The sequence below is a fragment of the Neoarius graeffei genome, chromosome 3 (genome assembly GCF_027579695.1).
Source record: "Neoarius graeffei isolate fNeoGra1 chromosome 3, fNeoGra1.pri, whole genome shotgun sequence".
Taxonomy (NCBI): domain Eukaryota; kingdom Metazoa; phylum Chordata; class Actinopteri; order Siluriformes; family Ariidae; genus Neoarius; species Neoarius graeffei.
The window spans coordinates 10,870,484-10,896,996 of NC_083571.1; the positions used below are offsets into that span (position 1 = coordinate 10,870,484).

Here is a 26,513-nt window from a genome sequence, read left to right on the forward strand (position 1 = left end):
GAGTGGACTTCACTGTGGCAAACTCCGTAGTTGTGAAGGGGCCATCATTAATTTCGAGATTTGCAAGGACTGCAGGCATCTCTTCCTCATCTCCCGCCATTGTCGGGGGTGTGCCGAGGAGATCCTGGAAGTGGATAAACCAGCAGGTCACTCTCTCCGCTGGACTGCAGCCTGCAAGTTGTCCCTCCCTCGACCTCTTGCACCCACTTGTCTCGTTGATGATCTTCCATGACTCCTTGTATTGCCGCTCTACATGCACAGCCTCCACTTTCCGCACTTTCTCCATCAGCTCCTCCCCTTTGATCCTGTCGTAGGTGCTGAACAGTTGTTGTTTGGCCTCGTTCAACACCTCCCAGCTCTCTGTAGTCCCCTGTCTCAAAGTTCCTATGTGCCTCCTCCACCCTTGCCTGCGCCCTTGTGACCTCCGGGTGCTTGGATCTGGGGGAAGCTCTGTTTCTCTCCTTCATCATCACCCACCTCCTTGTTGCCTCCTCGAATTGTGGTGAGAAACTGCCCGTATGTTGTACGAGGCTCATCCTCCTTGGCCAGCAGGTGTAAGTGGTCTCTCACCTCCGCTGTGTAACTGGCCTGGAGGTCGGGGCTTCTTGCAAAGGCCACCCAATCAGGCCAGGTCCTCGGAGTGTGTTTGGGGACCCTCAGACTCAGGCACACCCTCATAGAGACATGTTTCAAAAAGAACATTGCTGCTCATCTGCAGTTTGCTAAAGATCACGTGGACAAGCCAGAAGGCTATTGGAAAAATGTTTTGTGGATGGATGAGACCAAAATAGAACTTTTTGGTTTCAATGAGAAGTGTTATGTTTAGAGAAAGGAAAACACTGCATTCCAGCATAAGAACCTTATCCCATCTGTGAAACATGGTGGAGGTAGTATCATGGTTTGGGCCTGTTTTGCTGCATCTGGGCCAGGACGGCTTCCCATCATTGATGGAACAATGAATTCTGAATTATACCAGCGAATTCTAAAGGAAAATGTCAGGACATCTGTCCATGAACTGAATCTCAAGAGAAGGCGGGTCATGCAGCAAGACAACGACCCTAAGCACACAAGTTGTTCTACCAAAGAATGGTTAAAGAAAAATAAAGTTAATGTTTTGGAATGGCCAAGTCAAAGTCCTGACCTTAATCCAATCGAAATGTTGTGGAAGGACCTGAAGTGAGCAGTTCATGTGAGGAAACCCACCAACATCCCAGAGCTGAAGCTGTTCTGTATGGAGGAATGGGCTAAAATTCCTCCAAGCCGGTGTGCAGGACTGAGCAATAGTCACCACAAACGTTTAGTTGCAGTTATTGCTGCACAAGGGGGTCACACCAGATACTGAAAGCAAAGGTTCATGTACTTTTGCCACTCACAGATATGTAATATTGGATCATTTTCCTCAATACATAAATGACCAAGTATAATATTTTTGTCTCATTTGTTTAACTGGGTTCTCTTTATCTACTTTTAGGACTTGTGTGAAAATCTGATGATGTTTTAGGTCATATTTATGCAGAAATATAGAAAATTCTAAAGGGTTCACAAACTTTCAAGCACCACTATAATTTTAAAATCAACATTGACAACAATGAAGTGACCTGGCAGCCAAAATTCTCTCAAAATCTTCTGTATTTAATGAAGCAAACCTGGCGGCCATGTTTGTTTACAAATTGTCACAGTCACTCGCTAGTGCGGAAGTTTTACATCTCCGACATGTCCCTTTTCCAGTTTTTCAATGTATGTTGGTATGTTTTTCTCTTGTAAATATGCGTGACGAATATCTAATGAAGTTTTGGTTGCCTTTCGGGTGTTCAACACGTCTTTGTCTTTCCTGGTGAACAAAGAAATGCTTTAGCACATGCACAGCAGAAAACTCATTGGATAGTCGAATCAACTCCAATGTGTGATGTCATGTTGTCTTGACAACCATGCAGTATCATAAACCATATTCAACGCTCATTCTCCATCGGGTAGAGCGACGTAATACACGTAGGATAAGCAATATGTAAATAATATTGCATGCTATCAAACCAAATGAATGGAACCTGCTAGAAGGGAATAGAACACATTTTTATTCCATCAAAAAGTGGCCTGAATGGATAATAATTCCCGATATTTCACTCCGATGAAGTCACTCCCAGTGTTTTCCCACTGACTAGACATGCGTTATCAAAATGGCGAACCGGTTCAAAATGAAAATTCTTTTGATTAACTTGCATGTTTTTTTTTTCTTGGTGAATGTGTCCATATAATATAAAGAACATTACATGGTGGCACAAAGACATGAAATTTAACTTCTTGTGGTGAAAATATTTTCACTCATTCAGTTCGCTCACTCATGAATATGTTCAAGTCAAGTTTATTTGTAGAGCGCTTTTAACAACAGACATTGCCACAAAGCAGCTTTACAGAAAATTAAAGGCTTTAAACATGAGCTAATTTATCCCCAATGAGCAAGCCTGTGGCGATGGTGGGAAGGAAAAACTCCCTGAGACAACATGAGGAAGAAACCTTAAGAGGAACCAGACTCAAAACGGAGCCCATCTTCATTTGGATGAGAACAGATAGCATGATTATAAATAACTCTCTTCTATAACAGTGTCCTATAGAGTCACTAAGTATAACTGTGTAACCAGGAAATTCATTCTCGTTTTAATATGAAGTCTATTTTATTGGGGTTATAAACTGTTCATTGATGGTGACTTGAGTGCAAAACTGTTCATGACAACTGCAGTCCTAAAGTTATCATGGTGATTGTAGCCTCAGTCATCGTAGCAAAACTGTAAGTGTCCAAAGCGATCTTCCAAGTGTGACTTTTGACTGTCCGTATGGGGCTGTCCTCCACAGGAGCAACGTGATGAGGCTCCAGCCAGAAGTAGGGCATCAGGATGGATCAGGCAGGTCCGAGGAGCAGAAGAGGTCAGCATCTTACTGGTGTCTCAGGATCGACATGTAACTCGACAGAGAGAGACAGACAGAGGGAAGAGACAGGGGGTTAAGAGAAAACACAGGTTGTTAGGTATGCCCAGTGTTACCGAATGAGTAAGAACAGGATATATTTTGCAATGAGTGCAAGCAGGGACTCTGTCAAAATGAACTATGACAGCATAACTAAAAGGGAGAGCCAGAAGGTAACACAGATATGAGGGCGCCCTGGGACATAAAGCAGCCAGCCACTACACCGCTATGTTAGCAGCATGTTTTGGGCAGCGTAGTGGTTAGCACTGTCACCTCACAGCAAGAAGGTTCTGGGTTCAAGCCCAGCAGCAGACGGGGGCCTTTCTGTGTGGAGTTTGCGTGTTCTCCCCATGTTTCTCCTGGATGCTCTGGTTTCCTCCGAAGACATGGTTAGGTTAACTGGCTACTCTAACTTCCCCTTGTGAATGGTTGAGAGAAGAAAACCACTATAATAATCCAGTAGAAGACAATGGGAAACCACTACTGTAATTCTTCCTGAGAAACTTTGAAGACTTAAGAAAAAGCTCTCACTGCAGTGATATGCCAAATAGAGAGAGCGCAACATGCTTTGGCAGTTTATCTAGTACCATACACTCCCTGATTCTGAAAACACGAGCTTCTCTGGTATAAAAAAAAAAAAAAGCCAGGCTTTTCCGCTCACAGCTTTATGTTTCCCATGTGCCGAACTTTGTCCTCCAGTACAACGAGCTGCAGCTCCTCAGTATATGAAGTGTGTGGAAATCTGACATATGCCAGTCAGAAATTATCTCCTTGTGAGCTGCTGTTCTGATATTTTGTGGCGTTTCGCTCTTTTTTTCTATTTACAGAATTTTTAATCTGCCAAAATGATAAGCCGAAATACCAAAAATGTGCTTGTGGTGTCTTTTGGATTTTTGTTCTTGTTTACAGCATATGGAGGACTGCAGAGTCTACAGGTAATTGTGTCTCAGTTTTCTATACGAACATCTCTGACAGTAGTGGTTATGGATAATGGATGGATGGATGGATGGATGGACATACACTACTGTTCAAAAATTTGGGGTCACCCAGACAATTTTGTGTTTTCCATGAAAAGTCACACTTTTATTTACCACCATAAGTTGTAAAATGAATAGAAAATATAGTCAAGACATTTTTCTGGCCATTTTGAGCATTTAATACATTGGGCATTTCAAGCATTTAATACATTCTATACATTAATGCAATATATAGAGTGTATTTCTGATTAGTTTAAAGTGATCTTCATTGAAAAGAACAGTGTTTTTCTTTCAAAAATAAGGAAATTTCAAAGTGACCCCAAACTTTTGAACGGTAGTGTAGTTCACACATAGGAAACAAACAAATGAAGAATGCGAGCTACATGATATGGGTTAAAATAAAAGTGAGACGCTGAACATTACAAACAAAGGCTTTTCTCCACACACACACACACACACACACACACACACACACACACACACACACACACACACACACACACACAGGTATTTGTAATGACAGGCGTTCCCACAAGCAGCAGTGCGCTCTTGGAGATATGCTTCAGAAACACTCGAGAATGCTCTTTGGTACCAACATGACACATATTTATCACAAAGTTATATTAATGCGCTTGTTGTAATGCGTTATTGTTTCTATACAGCTCATACACGAACTTATATGGCAGACACTCACATAATCTAACACTAATACTGATTTAAAAAGAAAAATGTTATTTAACAAAGAAAAAATCCATCTATTATCCGTAACCGCTTATCCTGTGCAGGGTCGCGGGCAAGCTGGAGCCGATCCCAGCTGACTATGGGTGAGAGGCGGGGTACACCCTGGACAAGTCAACAGATCATCTCAGGGCTGACACATTGAGACAAACAACCATTCACACCTATGGTCAATTTAGAGCCACCAATTAACCTAACCTGCATGTCTGTGGGGGAAACCGGAGCACCCGGAGGAAACCCGTGCAAACACGGGGAGAACATACAAACTCCACACAGAAAGGCCCCCATCAACCACTGGGCTCGAACCCAGAACATTCTTGCTGTGAGGCGACAGTATTAACCCCTACACCACCCCAAAGAAAAAAAATGTAATCATTCATATGGTAACAATAAGTTTTATTATTTACTTATTTAGCATTTATAGAAGAAGTCTCGGGCGGCACGGTGGTGTAGTGGTTAGCGCTGTCGCCTCACAGCAAGAAGGTCCGGGTTCGAGCCCCGTGGCCGGCGAGGGCCTTTCTGTATGGAGTTTGCATGTTCTCCCCGTGTCCGCGTGGGTTTCCTCCGGGTGCTCCGGTTTCCCCCACAGTCCAAAGACATGCAGGTTAGGTTAACTGGTGACTCTAAATTGACCGTAGGTGTGAATGTGAGTATGAATGGTTGTCTGTGTCTATGTGTCAGCCCTGTGATGACCTGGCGACTTGTCCAGGGTGTACCCCGCCTTTCGCCCGTAGTCAGCTGGGATAGGCTCCAGCTTGCCTGCAACCCTGTAGAACAGGATAAAGCGGCTAGAGATAATGAGATGAGATAAGAAGTCTCTAGAGTCAGTTCTTTATAGCAATGTGTTCAATACGTTGCATTTCTTAGCATATTAACTTCATTTATAGCTGCTGTAATTGAAGTGATATCAGGAAAGTACTTACTTCATGGATGTTGCACAACATTAAAATGTAGCTATACATTGATAAAAATTAAGTTGTGTCATTCTTTAAAAAAAGAAAGTCTAATCCTTGGCATGTCGCTGTCATGTACAAAGAGCAAAACACTTTGTGACATGCTGTTCATTGAAAAATTTCAGCATAGTAATGGTGGTAAATTCTACTTCATGTTGTGCTTGTTTACTTGCTGAAATTCTATATTATTGTAGGAATCTTACAAAAATAATGATGTGAAAGCATCAAACAAAGCGGGCAGATTTCATGTCACCTACTAATAATAAATCTGATTCATCAAGTGTTTGTCACCACCTGAACGACCACATGGGAATTATTGGAGCAAAAAAAAACCCCATTTATTTAATAAATGACATTTGATCTGACATTGGGCGGCACGGTGGTGTAGTGGTTAGCGCTGTCGCCTCACAGCAAGAAGGTCCTGGGTTCGAGCCCCGGGGCCGGCGAGGGCCTTTCTGTGTGGAGTTTGCATGTTCTCCCCGTGTCCGCGTGGGTTTCCTCCGGGTGCTCCGGTTTCCCCCACAGTCCAAAGACATGCAGGTTAGGTTAACTGGTGACTCTAAATTGACCGTAGGTGTGAATGTGAGTGTGAATGGTTGTCTGTGTCTATGTGTCAGCCCTGTGATGACCTGGCGACTTGTCCAGGGTGTACCCCGCCTTTCGCCCATAGTCAGCTGGGATAGGCTCCAGCTTGCCTGCGACCCTGTAGAAGGATAAAGCGGCTAGAGATAATGAGATGAGATGATCTGACATTTGGACAGTTTGTCAATTCCCCTATTATCACACACACACAGGATTATGAGCAACATTTACACGCTCGCGACATCCGATCTTATCATATCTGATGCGCTTTAACAGGAAGAAAAATGCGTGTGCAATCATCATCATCATCATCATTAATTATTAACTGAAACATGTTAAATGCTCTCAGATTACAATATTGCAAGACTCGATTTGTTTTTAGTTTTGTTCAGGAAAACATGAAGATGTGCGTTCTGCACATCTCTATCTATCTCTCCATTTCTCGCACGCTACAGAGGAAGCCAGTCATAAACTGAGTGAACTGGCATCTGTTTCTCATCTTGGGGGCTCGAAAAGATCACCATTTACTCCAGAATATCCTTGATAATCATCTTCTCCTTCATCCGACATATAAGAATCCCAATCACTCTCAGAATTCTCTCCAAAATTCCATATCGAGACTGCTCTAACCACTGCTGCGCACAGGAACGAAATCGATACCTGGATCTTTGTTACACTTGTGACATCATGCACCACTTCGGGATCTTCCGGATCAGTCTCCGTGAAGATTGGATGATCTTATTGATTTTCCATCAATTTATGGCCTTTTGGATCAGCTATGGTTCGAAAACGCATGGTCAATCAACATAATGATTGTTGCTTTGGACAAGGAAAAAAGTGGGGTTTAGAGGCATTACGTTCACTTTAAATATCACTAGTAATATTTATCATCAGTTTCATAAAACTCTCATTTCTCACTCACATCTCTCTCCTTTAGGACCACAAAGACGAATTCTAAGCTACCTTATTATATTACAACATTCAAAATCCCAGATGACATCCCATCTCAAGACTATGAGCATATAAATATGTCTTCCAAGTTTCTCTCTCACACATAAATACCATTTTCTCCAACGTATCCAGGCTCAGTTGACTGCAGCAACTCATTTGTGGTGTCTGGACAACACAGATTTTTGTTGACATTAATATTGTGTGGCAAAACAAAAAAATATTTTATCCCTATCTGTAACTAATATGCCAAAGGCTGGCTATGGGATGATCTGCGTAGGCTACATGTAGCATTAAAACATATGATTAAATTATGTCAGGACAACTATTGGTGTCTACATGAAATCAAATTGTTGCTGATCTGTTAAATAAACTTAGTCGGGGCAAATAGACCAACACTGTAGATATTCGTTAAACTACTTGAATTTTTGAGCTGGCCTGGCACACTAATCATACAGATCCTACGCTGTAAATTCAACATAACCAGGCTACATGGAGTGGTTTTTATGCACCAACATAATTCGATAGGTTACACTGTTAATCAGGGCCGGAGTGGGCCCTGTTTTCAGTCCGGGAGTTTAATTCACATTCAGGCCACTTTGAAATGGAGGAGGAATTTGAGTACATTAAAAAAGATAAAACAAATAACTGTTCTTTCACAATGCTTTTTATTTGGTTTAAATTCAGGTAAACTTCACTTCACTTTAACAATATAGGTTCTCGCGTGCATTTGAACCAGTGCTTGTGCATTACATGCCACATACGCCTCGAAAATAATGGCAAATCAACAATGCTGGGTACTCAGCAACCGGCAGATAAAGTGTGAGGGCGCATTAGGCAACTCAAAAATGGTTAAATGAAATGTAGGCTAAAGCAAGTGTTCGATTCTGCTTAGAATATTGGCATACGCATACACCTCTTCTAAGTTATATATTTAACAACAATTATTTAACATCAAATATGACTTCTAGGCCTATGTGTTCATAACCACAATGTGCGCACGCCTGTGGAAATGCACGGTGTGACAGCGAGATGAAATAGGCTGGATGAGGAAATAATGCGCAACAGCACATTTGGGACCTGTTCATCTAAAATTGTTAATAACTGGGATGTAAAGCAATGTCCGGTTCTTCTTAGAATTAAGACATACACCACATCTATACCGTGTAAATTGCGAGATTTCACATGACATCAAAAAGCTGAACTGACATTGCAAACTATCGACACATTATAGGCCTAGCATAGACTGATAAAATCGACAAACAGGGTTATCATACTCCATATCTTTCGTAACCTACCAGCTGGTCTTGAGAACATATCTGTCAATTTGGCACATTTTGCTGCCACCTCCTTCCTTTTTTTAAGCTTCGCCCTTTCGGTTCCACCTGGCCTCTTTCTGCCCTCCATCACTGACGCGCGCTGTTTTGCGCCAATGTTGTTTAAGTTCCCTGCAATACAGAGGAGGAGTCTTGGACCAAACCAACTGCAATAGAGGGGAGGGGAGAATTTCCTTATTTGGTAGCGCCTATTTAATCTGCTGCGATGCTGTCGGCGTCTGGGCTGCCATGTGAAAATGCAGAGTGCAGTTGAATTGATGATTAATGCAAGAATAAGATCAGTGACCAAAATTAGTGAAAATTATTTTCCCCATGCTCCAAGCAGGCCACCATTGATGGTTTGGGCTGGGGATGGTCCCGGCTAAATATAGGGCCACCCCGGCATTGCTGTTAATACATTCTATATACACACCCACGGTCGACGATTGATTTACCATCTGTTTTCATCTTGAAAAATCCAACAATAGTGGATTGTTTTTTTTTTTGAAGTTGTCTTCCAACCAGTTCTGAATGTTCTTCTGTTGACGGTTACCAACATTTTGAATGTGCACTGTGCAGTGCTCATGGGCAGTTATGTCCCCCCTTTTCCCGTGTTCCACCCATCTTTGGACGCTGCAAGTCAAGTTCCGATCTGTTTCAGTCAATCGTTCTCTATTAATCTCTGACTTTTTTTGAGGGTGAAAATACCCAGGGCTATAGCCCTGAGTGATAGGCACTGGCCGATTACTTCAACAAAGTGTTTTTCCAACAGAAAGGGTCCCAGCTACACTTGTTTGCATGCTAAATCTGAAAATATCCACTGAACCCTTCAAGAACCCACAATACACCAAACGTCTTTTTAAGTTACTTCATTGTTGCAGACAAATTTCCAACATTGGAATAAACTCATGAGCATTTTCCTAGAGTTGTGGTGGCACTCCTGTCATGTCAGTCATTTGGTGCAAGGTGGTCAAGATAGGTGTCTTGAGTCAGTCTTTTTCCTGTCTTTACATACAGATAAAATCAACCGTATTTAATATTATCATACGTTTTATTTGGCCCATGCAAATACTTATATGGACATTGTCAAAAACCAATAGGTAAACTTGGTCCAGGACCAAACAGGAAGCAGCAAACCAGGTGCAGGAACATGTCTCCAAAGGAAGAACTCTGTGAGAAGGTGTCAGATTTTAGTCTTTTCAAAGACTTCTACATTGTCAGAAATGGGGGAACAGTAGGAGTCCATTTCTGTCCCCCAAGGTACATGCCAGTGTGTCCCTCCCACACCAGAATCTGGTCTTCCCAGGCAGTCTCCTGTCCCAGTACTAACCAACTCTTTAAGGCGTATGGGTGTGGCACCGATCTCTGTTTCTATAGCCCTCAGCCTCTTGCCTATACAGCTAGGGTTACAGTGGGGGGCTAGTCCTCTGGTAACCGCAAGAGTTTGACTTCCTCATTCGCATCTGTATTGCAGCACGCCTTGCCAGACAGTAGTAGGTACCATTTTTATGATGGTCTTTGGTATGACCTGACCACGAGTAGAACTCGTGATCTCCAGGTCAAGAGGTGGACACACTAACCACTAGGCCAACTCACAGTCCAAGGTACAGTTGACACTAATGTACCCCCTAGGGCTCATTATTGGACTTCAAGGTAACAATGTGTAACTTTTAAGGGTCAAAAAGGTACATATACATTCCCAAGCAGTACATAAAGGGTACAAATAAGTACCTTAGAGGGTACTGATCCAGTGACAAGCCATTGTACCCCTAAAGGTACAATACATTACAGGCATTTAGCAGATACTCTTATCCAGAGCGACATACAACGTATCCAGGGGGGGTTAGGTGCCTTGCTCAAGGGCACTTCAGCCATTCCTGCTATTCAAGGGAACCTAACCAGCAACCTTTTGGTCCCAAAGTTGGTTCTCTAACCAATAGGCCATGGCTTACCCCAATAATACAATAATGTACTTTGTTTTCTGAGAGTGTAGTGTATGGTTAGCACAAAGAAACCTTTTTTCTAAAGGGGCTTTTCCACTACCAACGTGGCTGAGTTGGGCTGAGCCGTGTGGTGCTGAGTTGGGCTGAGTCGAGCTGAGTGGGGCTGTTGGGGTTGCATTTCAACTACAACCGTGCTGAACCATGCTGGCTGGAAGTGGGTGGACACATTGGGTGGAGTTAGCGAAAGTGGGTGGACGTCACGTGATGTCGTTAGGCGGCGCAAACAGTGACATCAGTGACCTTTTAAGCGGTAGTCTCACGACCCGGATAGTAAACAATAAACATGGAGGACATGGAGTCGTTAGTGTTGCTGGTCTTGGTGCTGTGGCTTGTTGTCACCGACAACGCCAACAGATACTGGCAAGAGCATATAGATGAGGCAAGGCGAGGCGAGGCGCATAAGGCTTCAGAAAGAGAGGGAACTTCTTCAATTCCTTCTCAATGAAGACGACGAGGACACAGACGATATGGATGACACGGACGACACAGACACAGACGATGGAACAGTTTCTGACACGGAGTTCGAGCTTGCTAGCAAGATACAACATGTAATGGTAAGCTAACAGTTAAATTTCTAGCTTTCCACCCTGTCTCGTATAGTGCAACAACATTGTAAATCGGCGTCCCTCTGGTTCGCCGGACGGTGGCCGTAGATAGCGTCCATCTGATTGTACCATTTCCACCGCTTGCGGCTAGCCCCACTTTGTCCATTGTGGTCCTTCACTTGCCTATATTCACTCTTCAGTTTCTTCAGTTTATCCCGGCACTGAACCACGGTGCGGGGATAACCGTGTTCCGATATCAGCCGGGATATCTCCTGGAACACCTTCTCATTACGCGTAGCACCGTCGAGATTTTTCTGAATGTGCTCCTCAGCCACAACACAGAGAAACGTCTGTGTCTCCACGATGGACCACTGGCTGGCCTTTCCTCGCTTGGGTTGGTCTTCCATCTTCTAGTTTTCTGATCTTCTTCTTCTTCTTTGTCGTAATTCTTCTTCTTCCGGGTTTACGGTGTTTACAGATCCCAGCATGCTAGCGGGGTGTGTGTGGGCATGTGAGGACACTCCTCCTCACCAATGAGTGCACAGGGGAGTGTCTCCTCACGCCCCTAGCCCCACTCGGCTTGGTTGGGCTCACTTCAGCCCCACTCCAAAACCGTGCAAGTTTTGGGTGCTGAGTAAGGCTGAAGCGAGCTCAGTCGTGCTGCTCTGAGGTAGTCGAAACGCGAGCCGTGTTGGGCTGAAGTGAGCTGAAGTGAGCTGAAAAAGGGTAGTGGAAAAGGCCCATAAGACAGAATGCATTTCCATCTGGGTGAGCGTATGGTACAAACTCCAAATTATTGATCATTATTTTCTTCCTAGAGATACCTAGAACCTGCCAGGTGTTTAAATTTAGCCAAACTGTTTGTCTGTATTCACTTCTTTAAGCTGTTCTTTGATGAGGTAAGGGTTCTTAACCTTAATCCTAAAATATTCATACTGGGAGCCCTTTGTGATAGGGAAGCTCTGTTGTAGATAAAATCAACTGTGTTGATCGTAAGTTTTTAGTTGGCTCATGGACATCAACCAATAGGTGAGCTCTATAGAGGACCAAACAGGAAGCAGCAAAGCAGGTACATCTCTCCAAAGGAAGAACTCTAGATGCATCGGATTTTAGCCTGCTCACCCAGACAGACATTACATTACAGGCATTTGGCAGATGCTTTTATCCAGAGTGACATATAACGTATCCAGAGCAGCCTGGGGAGCAGGCGCGTTGCTCAAAGGCATTTTAGCCATTCCTACTGGGACAGGAATTCAAAACAGTGACCTTTTGGTCCCAAAGCTGCTTCTCTAACCATCAGGCCATGGCTTCCCTACAGACTACCATTAAAGAACCATTAGTTGTTCTAGATTTTTGAAGAATGCATCACTCACAGTGGAAATAGATCACAAAGATGCATGACTAGTGAAAGTTAAACATCCCTGATGTCACCTCAGTCTGAAAATATTGACACACGCATACATACACAGAATTCAGTTGACTCAGCTTTATGCTCTACTTACTGAAACGAGGCCGAAGAACACAGACATGTAGGACGTTTTTTTTTAAATAAATAAATAAATAAATTATTTTTATTTTATTCCTGGAAATAAAAAGGACATTTTTGAAATTCTGAAAATTGTAAAACAAGAAAGGAAATGCTCAAATATCTTAAATATTCAAGATAGTTAAAATCTTGTACTATTTCTTATGACACTGTTAACTCCTTTGTACATAAGACATTATACTTTCTTAAGTCTTATCTTTATATTGAAGCACATATTCAGATGATAATATAGATAGATAGATAGATAGATAGATAGATAGATAGATAGATAGATAGATAGATAGATAGATGCCTTACTGATCCTGAGGGAATTTGCAAGACTTTCTGGAATATCATCATCAATCAATTAGTTTATTTATTCCTTCTAGCAGCAACAACTGAATTACAAGGAATATCAGCAAGACACAAACAATCCGACATACAAAGATACATATAAACAAGACCGTCAATGGCGGCGTAGCTCACTCTGGCCCCTTCTAGTCCAGAAGGAACGATCTAAAGTGGGCCAACTTGTGCAACAAATGTTGCAAGCTATATACACTATATAGAAGCTATATACAGAAGCTATATTCACCCTAGGTACCCCTACCTTCATGCCAGAAAGAATTAACACTGGTGAAGAATTGAGGGAGAAAAAGTGATTTGTATGGAAACTGCTTGTTAGGGCTTAATTACTCCATATCTTCATTATTAATTGCAATTATGCAAATTTGGATACAAGCTATATGCACCCCAGGCAGACCTACCTTCCTGCCAAAAAGAATAAAAATTGGTGAAGAATTGAGAGAGAAGAAGCAATTTTTGTAAAATGTGGACAACTCCAGACGGACGCCGGACAACACATGTTGGAATAAGTTCATTGCCTGCTGGCCGGATGAGTTAATAATCATTAACAATGAATTATTACATATTATAAATAAAGTAAATAGGGAAATTCAAGTCAGGTTATATTAATCTACTTTAATATCTTAGTATCAACTTATGCCCTAATCAGCAAGTATTTTTGGTGGCAGATGGTAATAAAATCATTTAAGTGCTTGGTTCTAGCCACCACTTCAACTACCCTAAAGTTTCCTGACCTTAAATTAGAAGGTTGATGGAATTCAGCAGGGGAAATAAGGCACTTTATGAGAGGGACCACACTGCACTTCTTCATAAACTTAATACATAATTCCTCACGTCAATCACTGAGAGTAGGTAATTTAGAAAGCTGTAAATCTTCTTTGTAGCTTGAACCTGGGAAAATAATACACGGTGGTGTAGTGTTTATCACTATCGCCTCACAGCAAGAAGGTTCCGGGTTTGAACCTTGCGGCCGACGGGGGCCTTTCTGTGTGGAGTTTGCATGTTCTCCCCGTGTCTGCATGGGTTTCCTCCAGGTGCTCTGGTTTCCCGCACAGTTCAAAGACATGCAGATTTAGTACAACCCCGATTCCAAAAAAGTTGGGACAAAGTACAAATTGTAAATAAAAACGGAATGCAATGATGTGGAAGTTTCAAAATTCCATATTTTATTCAGAATAGAACATAGAGGACATATCAAATGTTTAAACTGAGAAAATGTATCATTTAAAAAGAAAAATTAGGTGATTTTAAATTTTATGACAACAACACCTCAAAAAAGTTGGGACAAGGCCATGTTTCCCACTGTGAGACATCCCCTTTTCTCTTTACAACAGTCTGTAAACGTCTGGGGACTGAGGAGACAAGTTGCTCAAGTTTAGGGATAGGAATGTTAACCCATTCTTGTCTAATGTAGGATTCTAGTTGCTCAACTGTCTTAGGTCTTTTTTGTCGTATCTTCCATTTTATGATGCGCCAAATGTTTTCTATGGGTGAAAGATCTGGACTGCAGGCTGGCCAGTTCAGTACCCGGACCCTTCTTCTACGCAGCCATGATGCTGTAATTGATGCAGTATGTAGTTTGGTATTGTCATGTTGGAAAATGCAAGGTCTTCCCTGAAAAAGACATCGTCTGGATGGGAGCATATGTTGCTCTAGAACCTGGATATACCTTTCAGCATTGATGGTGTCTTTCCAGGTGTGTAAGCTGCCCATGCCACATGCACTAATGCAACCCCATACCATCAGAGATGCAGGCTTCTGAACTGAGCGCTGATAACAACTTGGGTCGTCCTTCTCCTCTTTAGTCCGAATGACATGGCATCCCTGATTTCCATAAAGAACTTCAAATTTTGATTCGTCTGACCACAGAACAGTTTTCCACTTTGCCACAGTCCATTTTAAATGAGCCTTGGCCCAGAGAAGACGTCTGCGCTTCTGGATCATGTTTAGATACGGCTTCTTCTTTGAACTATAGAGTTTTAGCTGGCAACGGCGGATGGCACGGTGAATTGTGTTCACAGATAATGTTCTCTGGAAATATTCCTGAGCCCATTTTGTGATTTCCAATACAGAAGCATGCCTGTATGTGATGCAGTGCCGTCTAAGGGCCCGAAGATCACGGGTACCCAGTATGGTTTTCCGGCCTTGACCCTTACGCACAGAGATTCTTCCAGATTCTCTGAATCTTTTGATGATATTATGCACTGTAGATGATGATATGTTCAAACTCTTTGCAATTTTACACTGTCGAACTCCTTTCTGATATTGCTCCACTATTTGTCGGCGCAGAATTAGGGGGATTGGTGATCCTCTTCCCATCTTTACTTCTGAGAGCCGCTGCCACTCCAAGATGCTCTTTTTATACCCAGTCATGTTAATGACCTATTGCCAATTGACCTAATGAGTTGCAATTTGGTCCTCCAGCTGTTCCTTTTTTGTACCTTTAACTTTTCCAGCCTCTTATTGCCCCTGTCCCAACTTTTTTTGAGATGTGTTGCTGTCATGAAATTTCAAATGAGCCAATATTTGGCATTAAATTTCAAAATGTCTCGCTTTCGACATTTGATATGTTGTCTATGTTCTATTGTGAATACAATATCAGTTTTTGAGATTTGTAAATTATTGCATTCCGTTTTTATTTACAATTTGTACTTTGTCCCAACTTTTTTGGAATCGGGGTTGTACAATGGGGCCATTGTAATTGGCGCAAGCTGTACAAAAATAAATAAAATATAAAATAAATCAAAAATAAATATAAATCAGAACATCAAGGATGTAGTCGCTCATCTGGCCTGCCATCAAAACAACCATGACGACCAAAACATCAGACAGAACTGAAATATGACAACGTGAGAGAGGACCAACCTCTACGGCAAATTGTTTACAACAGGAAATTCAACAAAGGACTAAATTTTGTTCCCCGAGGGAAGATCTACCCAAAACATCAATCAGAACTCAACTTGGGTGAGAACTATGAGAGGAGATACAATTCTAATGAGAGGCCTGGAAAATTTGTTCATTTGACCAAATGAGCAAAAAATTTGACAAAACAATGATCGAATTTTGTGCGGAGTGATGAGTTCTTTCAAACAAAACAATCGGAATGGAAATCCATGGAGGATTGACGGAGAAGACATCATTTAACTGAATGGTGGACGATGGACGGATGATGGATACCACACCATGGCGACAGCTCATCGGCCTTACGGACAGATGAGCTAATAAAACTTTCTTTTGAACTGACTCAATAAAGTCAGAAAGATAATCAGGTAAGGTAGACCAAACTGGGGACGTATATTCAAGTATGGACCTAATGATTACACAATAGACCTTAACCAGATCCAAGGGAGGGAGACCACTCCTCTTAAGCAATCTAATGATGAATAATCTTCACTAAAGATTAATTTATTTGTGCTCATAAGATCATCTGTACTGAAAAAAAGTTTGTATTAAAAAAATTAATACAAAATAAAAGCACTTTCTCTACTAGTCTTAGACTTTCAGACCCTGTGTATGTGAATTCAAATAAACGTCCTGTAACGTCATGTGAAAAACATTACATTTTCTCATAATAACACTACTTTTAGTGCACAAATATAAGCTACATGAAGTCAACATCGGCATATTGTTTCATCTCATACCCATCAATTAATTCTTGAATAAAAACTAATGAATTGATAAATGGTTTTCTGGACTTCTAAGTGGAATTAATGCTGAATTAGATTTTGAAAGTATGCTGTATATTACACTGTGTATCACAGAGCAGTCTAAACGCTGAGGAAGGAATGGGCGTGATCTCACTGAGCGTCATCTACGGAACCATCATCCTGTCCTCCATGTTTCTGCCTCCCATCATGATCAAAAACCTGGGCTGTAAATGGACCATCTTCATATGCATGGCCTGCTACATCAGCTATTCTTTTGGAAATCTCTTCCCTGGATGGTGAGCTTGATCATCTACAAACATTAATGAATGAACAATTTGGAAGGGTATGGTTCATGTAGTCATCACTGCCTTATACTGTTGTTTATGTAACTTATATATCCTTGAGATAAAATAAAGACGACAAAGAAATATACAATGTGTACTTATGTACACCAACAAGACATACAGTTATTCTACGAAATCAAGTCATACTTGAGCCATGTACGACGAGATTGAGCGGAGTAACTGTTTTATTCTATCCACATTCACTGGCTTTTGAGAAACAGAGCTTTTTTTTTTTTTGCAAATTCGATAAATAAAATCTTCATACAAAACGTCGGACAGAAATCATTTCCGCTTAGTGGACACGCAACAAATTGAATACACGTGTTGTAAAATATTCAAATTCGACAAGATTCACATCAACAGTCGATCAGTGAAAACACATATTTTTACTGAAAAAAAAATGAAGCTTCAAACTTTGAGTAGATTTTATTTCATCCTCAGTTGGTTCAGCAAAACACCCCACCATTTTGTTTCTCTCTACTCATGGTATATGAACTGATATACTAGTAGTAGAGTAGCCAATCAGAGCGCACGATTGCTCATATCCAGTGAATGTGTCAGATTGCAGGCACTTACGGATGCAATTGCAGGGAAGAGCAGGTGCGACACAAACTGCAGACAAAGCCAAAACATGAGTCAGAAATCGTAGTCAGGGAACAGGCATGGGTCAATCGATCGGCAAACAGCACAGCGTAGGGCAGGCAAGAAGATGAATTTGAATGAGATCAGGAACAGAGGTTGTTAACAGGAAGTCAGTAGATAAGCAGAAGGCTTGGTAAAGTCAGGTACGGGACACAGAACGATACTTCGCAACTGGAGTGAGTGATTGCTGAGCTTATATAGGGTTGGTGATTGCGGGGTAATTGGCTTCAGGTGAAGTTATTACAATTCTGGTGACCAGGGGGCTGTGGCTCTTGGGAAGGGTAGTCCGGAGTGGCCGTGTTTGGAGGCTGCTCCAAACTCAGGTTGTCAGCACTGTCACTGACAGAATGTGGATAGAATATGAAAAAAAAAATATATATGGCGGCATGGTGGTGTAGTGGTTAGCGCTGTCGCCTCACAGCAAGAAGGTCCGGGTTCGAGCCCCGTGGCCAACGAAGGCCTTTCTGTGTGGAGTTTGCGTGTTCTCCCCGTGTCCGTGTGGGTTTCCTCCGGGTACTCTGGTTTCCCCCACAGTCCAAAGACATGCAGGTTAGGTTAACTGGTGGCTCTAAATTGACCGTAGGTGTGAATGTGAGTGTGAATGGTTGTCTGTGTCTATGTGTCAGCCCTGTGATGACCTGGTGACTTGTCCAGGGTGTACCCCGCCTTTCGCCCGGAGTCAGCTGGGATAGGCTCCAGCTTGCCTGCAACCCTGTAGAACAGGATAAAGCGGCTAGAGATAATGAGATTTATATATATATATATATATATATATATATATATATATATATATATATATTAGTGTGTGTGTGTGTTATTCTAGAATTTGGGGTACATTTCGCGTCTCTGAGATAAACTTTTTGTTATTTTCCACAAAAGAAATCTTTATTAAATCAGTTTTGAACAATACTGCAAATTATGACAAACTTTCACCAATAGCATTGCTTGATGTACATTTTAGACCCAATTTCTCCATAAAACATTAACTAAATGACTCCCACCCCTCCCCCCACATTACTGTCTGTCTTCGACTCCTGATTCATCCATTCAACTCGAATAAACATGAAGTGATTCAGTCTAACAATCTGTTTTTTGGGGGTTTATTCCATGAACTGTTATAAAATCAATTGCATAGAAAGTCTATTTTCCGTATTATGTGACATTTCAGTCATAAAAAATGTATATTTTTTTATCCGTCCCAATGTTATTGTCAATTCTGTTAGCTCTGTTATAAAACCGCATAAAATTCACAAAGACTTTTAATAATACGCATGACACCTGCAAAGAGAGATGTCACTTGCTCTGGCGGGAAACTTCAGAAAGGCAGTGAAGTGTGTTATGTTTCTTCTCTCATTAATTTGAACAAAATGTTGAGGATTTTACACCAACAGTAGATTAATTATTTGTCAAATCTGTTATTGTGATATTGAAGTGAATCTCTCACTCATTAAGAAATAAACAATAATATGATTAAAATCCATAAAATTCTGTTTTTATACATGCCATGTGGTCGGTAGTTTGAGGTTAGAATGCGGAGTTAAGACACAAAATGGTGGAAAATGTCAACTCTGTCATCAATTCTCTTAATGGATTGCCTAGTTTAAGGTCAACAGAGTTGACAATGACTAATTTTTTTGCTTTCTTTCAACACTTGAAATGTACCCACAATTATAGAATGGGCCACACATACATATATAAGTATTCTATAACATTAATACAGACTAATAGTGACTTTGACAAGGGCCAAATTGTGATGGCTAGATGCCTGGGTCTGAGCTTATAATGCATTTGATATATACATATTTTAAATTTCTCTATTTTTAAAGGTTTATATTGACCGAATATAATTTCAATTGCATTTATGATTTTTCAATTAATAAACATGTATTTTCCTGAACATTTTCCAGCACTGACTCTTTAACGAAATATGTCACATCCACAGGCCGAGTCTGATCGCTACATCTGCTATTCTGGGTTTGGGAGGCTCTCCACTTTGGTCTGCGAAATGCACGTACCTCACCATCAGTGGGAATACACAGGCGGAGAAAGAAAACAAGAAAGGCCAGGATATCATAAATCAATACTTCGGCATGTTCTTTCTCATCTTCCAGTCATCTGCTGTATGGGGAAACCTCATGTCGTCACTTATATTTCAACAAGACACTAACATAAGTATGGCTGAAACAAAACGCAACACGTGTCTCTGATTGTGATCATTAGATCAATACAGTATACTGTATTTAATAAAGGTGTGTCTGTTCTTTAAGCTAAAGTCCCTGAGGAGAACCTGCAGTTCTGTGGTGCTGCTCTGTGCGCCGAGAACTTCACCACCACAGGGAGCGTCAGTCGTCCGAAGCAACATCTTGTCAACATATTGATGGGCTGCTATATTGGTAAAACAGTTAGGACTAACAGTTACACTGCAACCCCATATTGAGGTATTTCACCTGACGTCACAGGGTCACGTGACGCCCCGGTGTCCGCCATTTTGAACGTCAAGCTAGCTAATGTCAACAACAGTAGCTGGTATGTTACTGTAGCAATGTTTACGTTCAGTCATTTAGATGACTGTTAAAACCTTTCAGTCTCAAGTTTTTCCTTTACTGGATTTACTAGTTTACTGAGCTAGCGTGCCGGCCGCCGGCAGGCTAGCACGCGCCGGCTGCCGGCAGGCTAGCGCGCGCTAGCTCCCAGCTTGCCCGAGCGCGCTAGCTCAGTAAACTAGTAAATCCAGTAAAGGAAAAACTTGAGACTGAAAGGTTTTAACAGTCATCCAAATGACTGAACGTAAACATTGCTACAGTAACATACCAGCTATGATGTTGTTGACATTAGCTAGTGCTAACAGCTAGTTGCTAATACACTGCTACAACTACACCGACCCTAATAATACAGTTCTTGGTCATTGCCTGATAACAGCAAATTTATAACGGGCCATGTCTCAACAGACTAAGAAGTTATTTCAATGACATTTAATAACATTTTGTTTATCCTGAGGACCGAAAGTAAATGAAAATGTGAACAAACCTTAGCTGTAATAAGATGGCGACCACCGGCTCCAGGGACGACCCGCTGATGTAGGTATGTTACCCAGCCTGACACAAAATATTTGTAGGTATCCAAACTCTTATACGCTTTCAGATCAATACCTGTGTATGGCGATGGGTTTTTAATGACATAGGTATACAGACCATATGGGCCGAAGTCAGGTAAAGACGAGGGCTTCGTGTACTTCCGTATGTCAGTGAACAATCCTGGTGGAAGCAGGTAAACGTCGTTCTCTAAGCCTGCTAACCTCAATTTTTGCAAATACCTCTCCCTCTGCTCACCCTGTAAATGCCCTACGTCGCTGGATAGTGAAGGTGTTTTCTGCATCTCGCTCCTTTTTCTTTTATGTTTTTCGTTTGTCACCTTCCTCGCATTCAAACTGATTTGAGCCGTGCCGTCCAAAATGGCAGCATCACATGACTTGGTCACGTGGGTGAAATACCTCAATATTTGTCACATTAGCATGGTAGTTTTTCAGGTAGTGCCGCCTAAGGGGTGAAGGTCACGCACATTAAACAGCAGTTTCTGACCTCGCCCTTTACGCACTGAGATGTCTCTGAATTCCCTGAATCTTTTCACAATATTATGTACTGGAGATTTTGAAAGACCTAAAAGTGAATTCAGCATAAATATAAATTAAACACAGTTAGTTTTGTTTTACGTAAGAGTGAGTGTTTGGTGTGACAAATGGCTCCATTTAAGTATTATGAACTTTTTGGGATCACAAACTATTTGGAAGCCCAACAAGGAGTTCGTTATAGTGGGGTTGCAGTGTATTCGCTTTTCTACACAGCATTGTTTAATTCTTTTGTAAAGTCAATAAAAGTACTTTACATAACGTAACTGAGCGATACTTCTGTAGGTGTGGGGGTTCTGGCCATGGCCCTTGTGGCGATTTTCCTGGACAACATTGACGGAAATGAAGCAAAGGAATTTCGGAAGACCAAAGGCAACCAAGCATTCTGTAGTACCTTCCTGGCCACGTTCAGGCTTTTACGAGATAAGAGGCTGATAATGCTCATTCCTTTGACGATGTACAGTGGATTCGAGCAAAGCTTCCTCGCCGGTGAATACACCAAGGTGAACAGATCTGAGAAGATAATTACTTATATATGCCATGTCCCAAAAACGTATTAAGCCACACTTACAAATGTATGATTATCACTGCATTAGAAAACACTATGAACCATGTGACATTTATGTTAAAGAACGATACCACAAGCACACATTTCAAGCAAAACATTTCCCAAAAATTAGATTATGTTTGAAAATATAAAAATAATAGATACGCTGGTGATGATTAGACAAAAGAGTATTTGGACAAGCAATCCTGGCTCCATTAGCGATCACACTTGGAGTGTTTTTGTGTTTAGTTTGCCATCCTTTGTTTCTCAGGACTACTTGAAAACATCTTAGCATGGAATCAACCAGTTGTGGTGGAATTTTCCTCCAAGTTTCAACCAACAATCCAAAAATCTACTAATTTCTTCTCCACTGCATCCCATAGAGGCTCTATAGAGTTTAAAATCAGGGCTCTGGGAAGTGTTCTTTGAAAAGGTGACTGGTATGCTTTGGATCATTATCCTGTCAAAAAATCCACCTCTATCGCTTGCTGATTTCTGCCAGCTTGCATCTGAACTAACTCTGTACAATTCTGAATTTATGATGCCATCAGTCAACATAAGCTCACCAACACCACTGGAGGAAAAATAGCCTCAATGAGGCTGTAGCTCATACCGGCCACTGTTGTGTGTGAGTATGAAATCCAATCAGTCCTGTGGGAGGAGTAGCGACTTTTGTGAAATTGCATAATGACCCCTGTGTAGCCGCATCCATGGTAGGTGGCGCCACCTGGTGAACAATTCTTGTTGGAATATGTCTTTAGGGTCTTCTGGGTAAGTTTCAATGAAAACATCCTAGCAGTTTATGAATAGTAGTGTTTGGTGTGATGAGTCACCCAAAATTTTAAAATGCCCATAAAATGTTAAATATCACAGGTGGCGCCACTGGCTTGGCAACTTTTATACACGCCAACCTGGGGAACATTCCATATGAGTTTGATCAAAATCTGATCACTTCTGTAGGAGGAGTAGTGATTTTCGTGAAGTTGCACATGACCCCTGTGTAGCCTCATCCAAGGTAGGCGGCACCACCTGGTGAACAATTCTTATAGGTACATGTCTTTCGAGTCTTCTGGGTGAGTTTCAGTGAAAACGTCCCAGTAGTTTATGAAGAGTAGCGTTTAATGTAACGAGTCACCCAAAAATTTCAGACGCCCATAAAATTGTAAATATGACAGGTTGCACCATCATCTTGACAACTTTTATACACACCCACCTGGGGAACATTGGATGTGAGTTTGATCGAAATCCGATCAATCCTGTCAGAGGAGTAGTGAATTTTGTAAATTGTGGATGGATGACGGATGGACGACGTGTGATCGCATAGGCTCATCTGGCCTGGCCTACAGCTGGATGAGTTAAAAACAGCCCCAGCCATGTCCATGCTTTATTGCATCCCTTACTTACCCTTACTTTTCCCCACACAAACACTACTACTAGGTGAAAATGTGAATTTAATTGCATTTAATCTAAACCTTAAAGGAACCTTAAATTTAGTATTGTATTTAAATTACCATTAAGACCAGCCCTTAAATTTAGTAGTAAATTTAAGTACCTTTCCTGAACTTTTTAAATTCATTAAATATACTAGTAACTTAAAGACGGGCGGCATGGTGGTGTAGTGGTTAGCGCTGTCGCCTCACAGCAAGAAGGTCCTGGGTTTGAGCCCCGGGGCCGGCGAGGGCCTCTCTGTGTGGAGTTTGCATGTTCTCCCCGTGTCCGCGTGGGTTTCCTCCGGGTGCTCCGGTTTCCCCCACAGTCCAAAGACATGCAGGTTAGGTTAACTGGTGACTCTAAATTGACCGTAGGTGTGAATGTGAATGGTTGTCTGTGTCTATGTGTCAGCCCTGTGATGACCTGGCGACTTGTCCAGGGTGTACCCCGCCTTTCGCCCGTAGTCAGCTGGGATAGGCTCCAGCTTGCCTGCGACCCTGTAGAAGGATAAAGCGGCTAGAGATAATGAGATGAGATGAGTAACTTTAAGACCCTTTATTGGTATTCTTAAAAGTAGTAGTGACATTTAAATGTTAAATTTAGTAACTTTAACAAAGTGACATCTTAAACATTCTTTTTAACAGCCTTTCGTTATCTTTAAGAAACATGTCTTCTGGTCCAGAATGCTCGTTTGTGTTTGGATGAGCTTCTTGTCAATCAATTTATAGACACTCCTCCAATGCCTTTCTTCTACCCACATTTAAATCTGAAATCACTAAGCACCCAGCGCAGCCAGATAATTGTCCTGCAAACAAAAATCACTCTGTGCTTCAAAAAACCAAAAAAACCCCCCAAATCTGATCAGTAAAATCAGATGCTATCAAGCAGATGAATGTGCTATCTTTTAGCTAACAATGCTAACATGCAATGCAAACATTAGAGCTTTGAGCTCATAAGCTCTTCTTTCAAAGCAAAATGGACAGTGAAGGTGCTCGTTGAACATCTTCATGAATCAGTATGAAATGAATTGTTTGTGTTTAGTGCTCCATCTTGACGTTCAAGCAGCTGAATATCTGAGTGCGCTTGAAAGTGATGTCCTGATAGGTCTTGCTAATCTAACTCTAGTTAGCATGGAAACACCAGTTAAGCAAGATAGGTTCTGTGGGTGGAGCTTTGTAGGCATGGGGAAATGGGGGTGGGCTCATGGAGTAAAAAAAAAAAGAATTACCTCATGCACGTTTAAGGATTCTGCAGCTATCGTTTTTGTAATCTTTAAGAGGTCATGGAAAGTCACTTAAGATTACACTATAAGAATTCTTAAAGTTATAAGTAAATACACTGAAATTGAGCATTTCGTAAACATTTAGGATACTTTAAGAACATCTTAAAGCTGTTAATTCGTCTAGTGCAGGGGTTCTCAACCTTTTCTGCTTTGAGGCCCACCTATTCATACTTGTAACGAGTCAGGGTCCATTAAAAAAAGATCCCCAATTATTTTGGCTTATCTATTCTATTAGAATATAATAATCTACTGTAAAGTGTATTAATGGAACGAAACGTTACAGATGGGAGCCCAGGAATTAAATAAATGCAATAAAAGCAAACTGTTTTTAGTTGTAGGTATTGTATTTAATACTGTATGGACATACCAGAAGCCAACATAAAACCATGCATGCAGGGCATTCTCAGTCAAAAGGGATTAATGATCCAAAAGTGGAGTCTGGTCCATTAACACAAGAACTTATTGCCACGTTTGTGTATAGCAAAGAAGCAAGTTATACAAAGAAGTACACTCAAAAGAAGTGGATATAGAAACCACTCAGTGGGATTAGATCCTGACACACTAACAAAGAAGGATTTTTCCTATGAGTTGGAAAATTATCCATCCATTGAGTTCCCTGACATCTCAAACTTCCTGGTGCTGCAGACATCGTTCTACACGGACACACAGATGAAAACCTGGAAGAGCACGGAGGCATACAATATGTGGCTGGGTTAAAGATTTGGGAATCAGGACACTATAAGGTAGACGGCAGTAGACGGATCTAAGTGCAGGAAGAGTGTTTATTAGCAGGCGTGATATTTACAAAAGCAAAACAAAAAGCAGAATATTTAAACAGTGGTATAAACATGGCTAAAAACAAATGTGATAACGATAATACTTCGCAAAGCCTCTATGAAAACAGTGTCCATATCTGCATGTGCTGATTGTGCTCAAATCAGTATCAGGTGTTTCCCATAACTACTGGGTCTCAAGCGCATGCACAACACACTTCGTGAGCATGCGTGGCCGCTCGAACTGCGCCAGACTCAAGCTCGCAAAGCCGCGACAGTCAAGTGTTCACCTACTGTGTGACCACAACATTTAGCTCATGTGTATATCCAAAACGCCACCAAAACGCCTCATTTTCATCGATAACCTGCTGCAAAGCATCGTGAGCTGTAGTGTGACCATAGCTTAATGAGATGGATGTGATGTCGGATGCAACCCAGCAATTATACCCTACTACGATTAAAAAATTAACTTCAACTTTTTAAAAAAATTGCGGCCCACTAGATGGCACAGCCACTCATTACTTTATCCATCATTACTTTAAGACATGAAGTGCCTTTTAATTAGGAAAAATAAAGGAAAAACACTGAATTAGAAGGTGTTTCCAAACTTTTGACTGGTACTGTAGATTTTGCTTAGAAAGTGTTTGTGGTATCCTTCTTTAAAATAAATGCTACTTGATTTGACGTCCTGTTTTCTAATGCAGTGAAATTCATCCTGACTTCAGTGTCACCTGAGAGAGACATGTGTTATCGTATATGGCAGGGGTTTTCAAAGTGTGGGACAGTCAGCCCCCCTCAGAGAGCAAATAAACAACAGCGCCCCCTTACAATTTTTATTGTTGCTATACTTAATGTTCCATTCGTATTTAAAAAAAATGGTTGTTGTACACATTTTTATTTTTTTCTTTTACACATTTTAAACATCTGTGCTTTTTTAAAACATTTTTTACACATTTTAAACATCTGTGCTTTTTTTAAAACATATTTTTTTTTACACATTTTAAACATCTGTGCTTTTTTTAAAACATCTTTTTTTTTTTACACATTTTAAACATCTGTGCTTTTTTAAAACCTCTTTTTTACACATTTTAAACATTTGTGCTTTTTAAAACCTCTTTTTTACACATTTTAAACATTTGTGCTTTTTAAAACATCTTGTTTTACACATTTTAAACATCTGTGCTTCTTTTTAAAAACATCTTGTTTTACACATTTTAAACATCTCATAGCATCGTTAGCTAGCACCTCTTGGCAGACAACACACTGTGGCAGTGGAGCATCTTCAGATCCAGTCCATGAAAATCTCATCTC

The 26,513-nt window shown here is 41.2% G+C and overlaps 1 protein-coding gene across 1 annotated transcript in view; it reads left to right on the forward strand.

Annotated features, from left to right (window-relative positions):
* The first annotated feature begins 3,803 nt into the window (after positions 1-3,803).
* Positions 3,804-26,513, forward strand: part of unc93a (unc-93 homolog A) — a 42,208-nt gene continuing 19,498 nt past the window's right edge. Inside the window, exons 1-5 of the mRNA XM_060915799.1 lie at positions 3,804-3,893; positions 16,673-16,854; positions 19,487-19,716; positions 19,812-19,937; positions 21,455-21,672. Coding sequence (XP_060771782.1) covers positions 3,804-3,893; positions 16,673-16,854; positions 19,487-19,716; positions 19,812-19,937; positions 21,455-21,672 — 846 coding nt within the window. The remainder of the gene's footprint in view (positions 3,894-16,672; positions 16,855-19,486; positions 19,717-19,811; positions 19,938-21,454; positions 21,673-26,513) is intronic.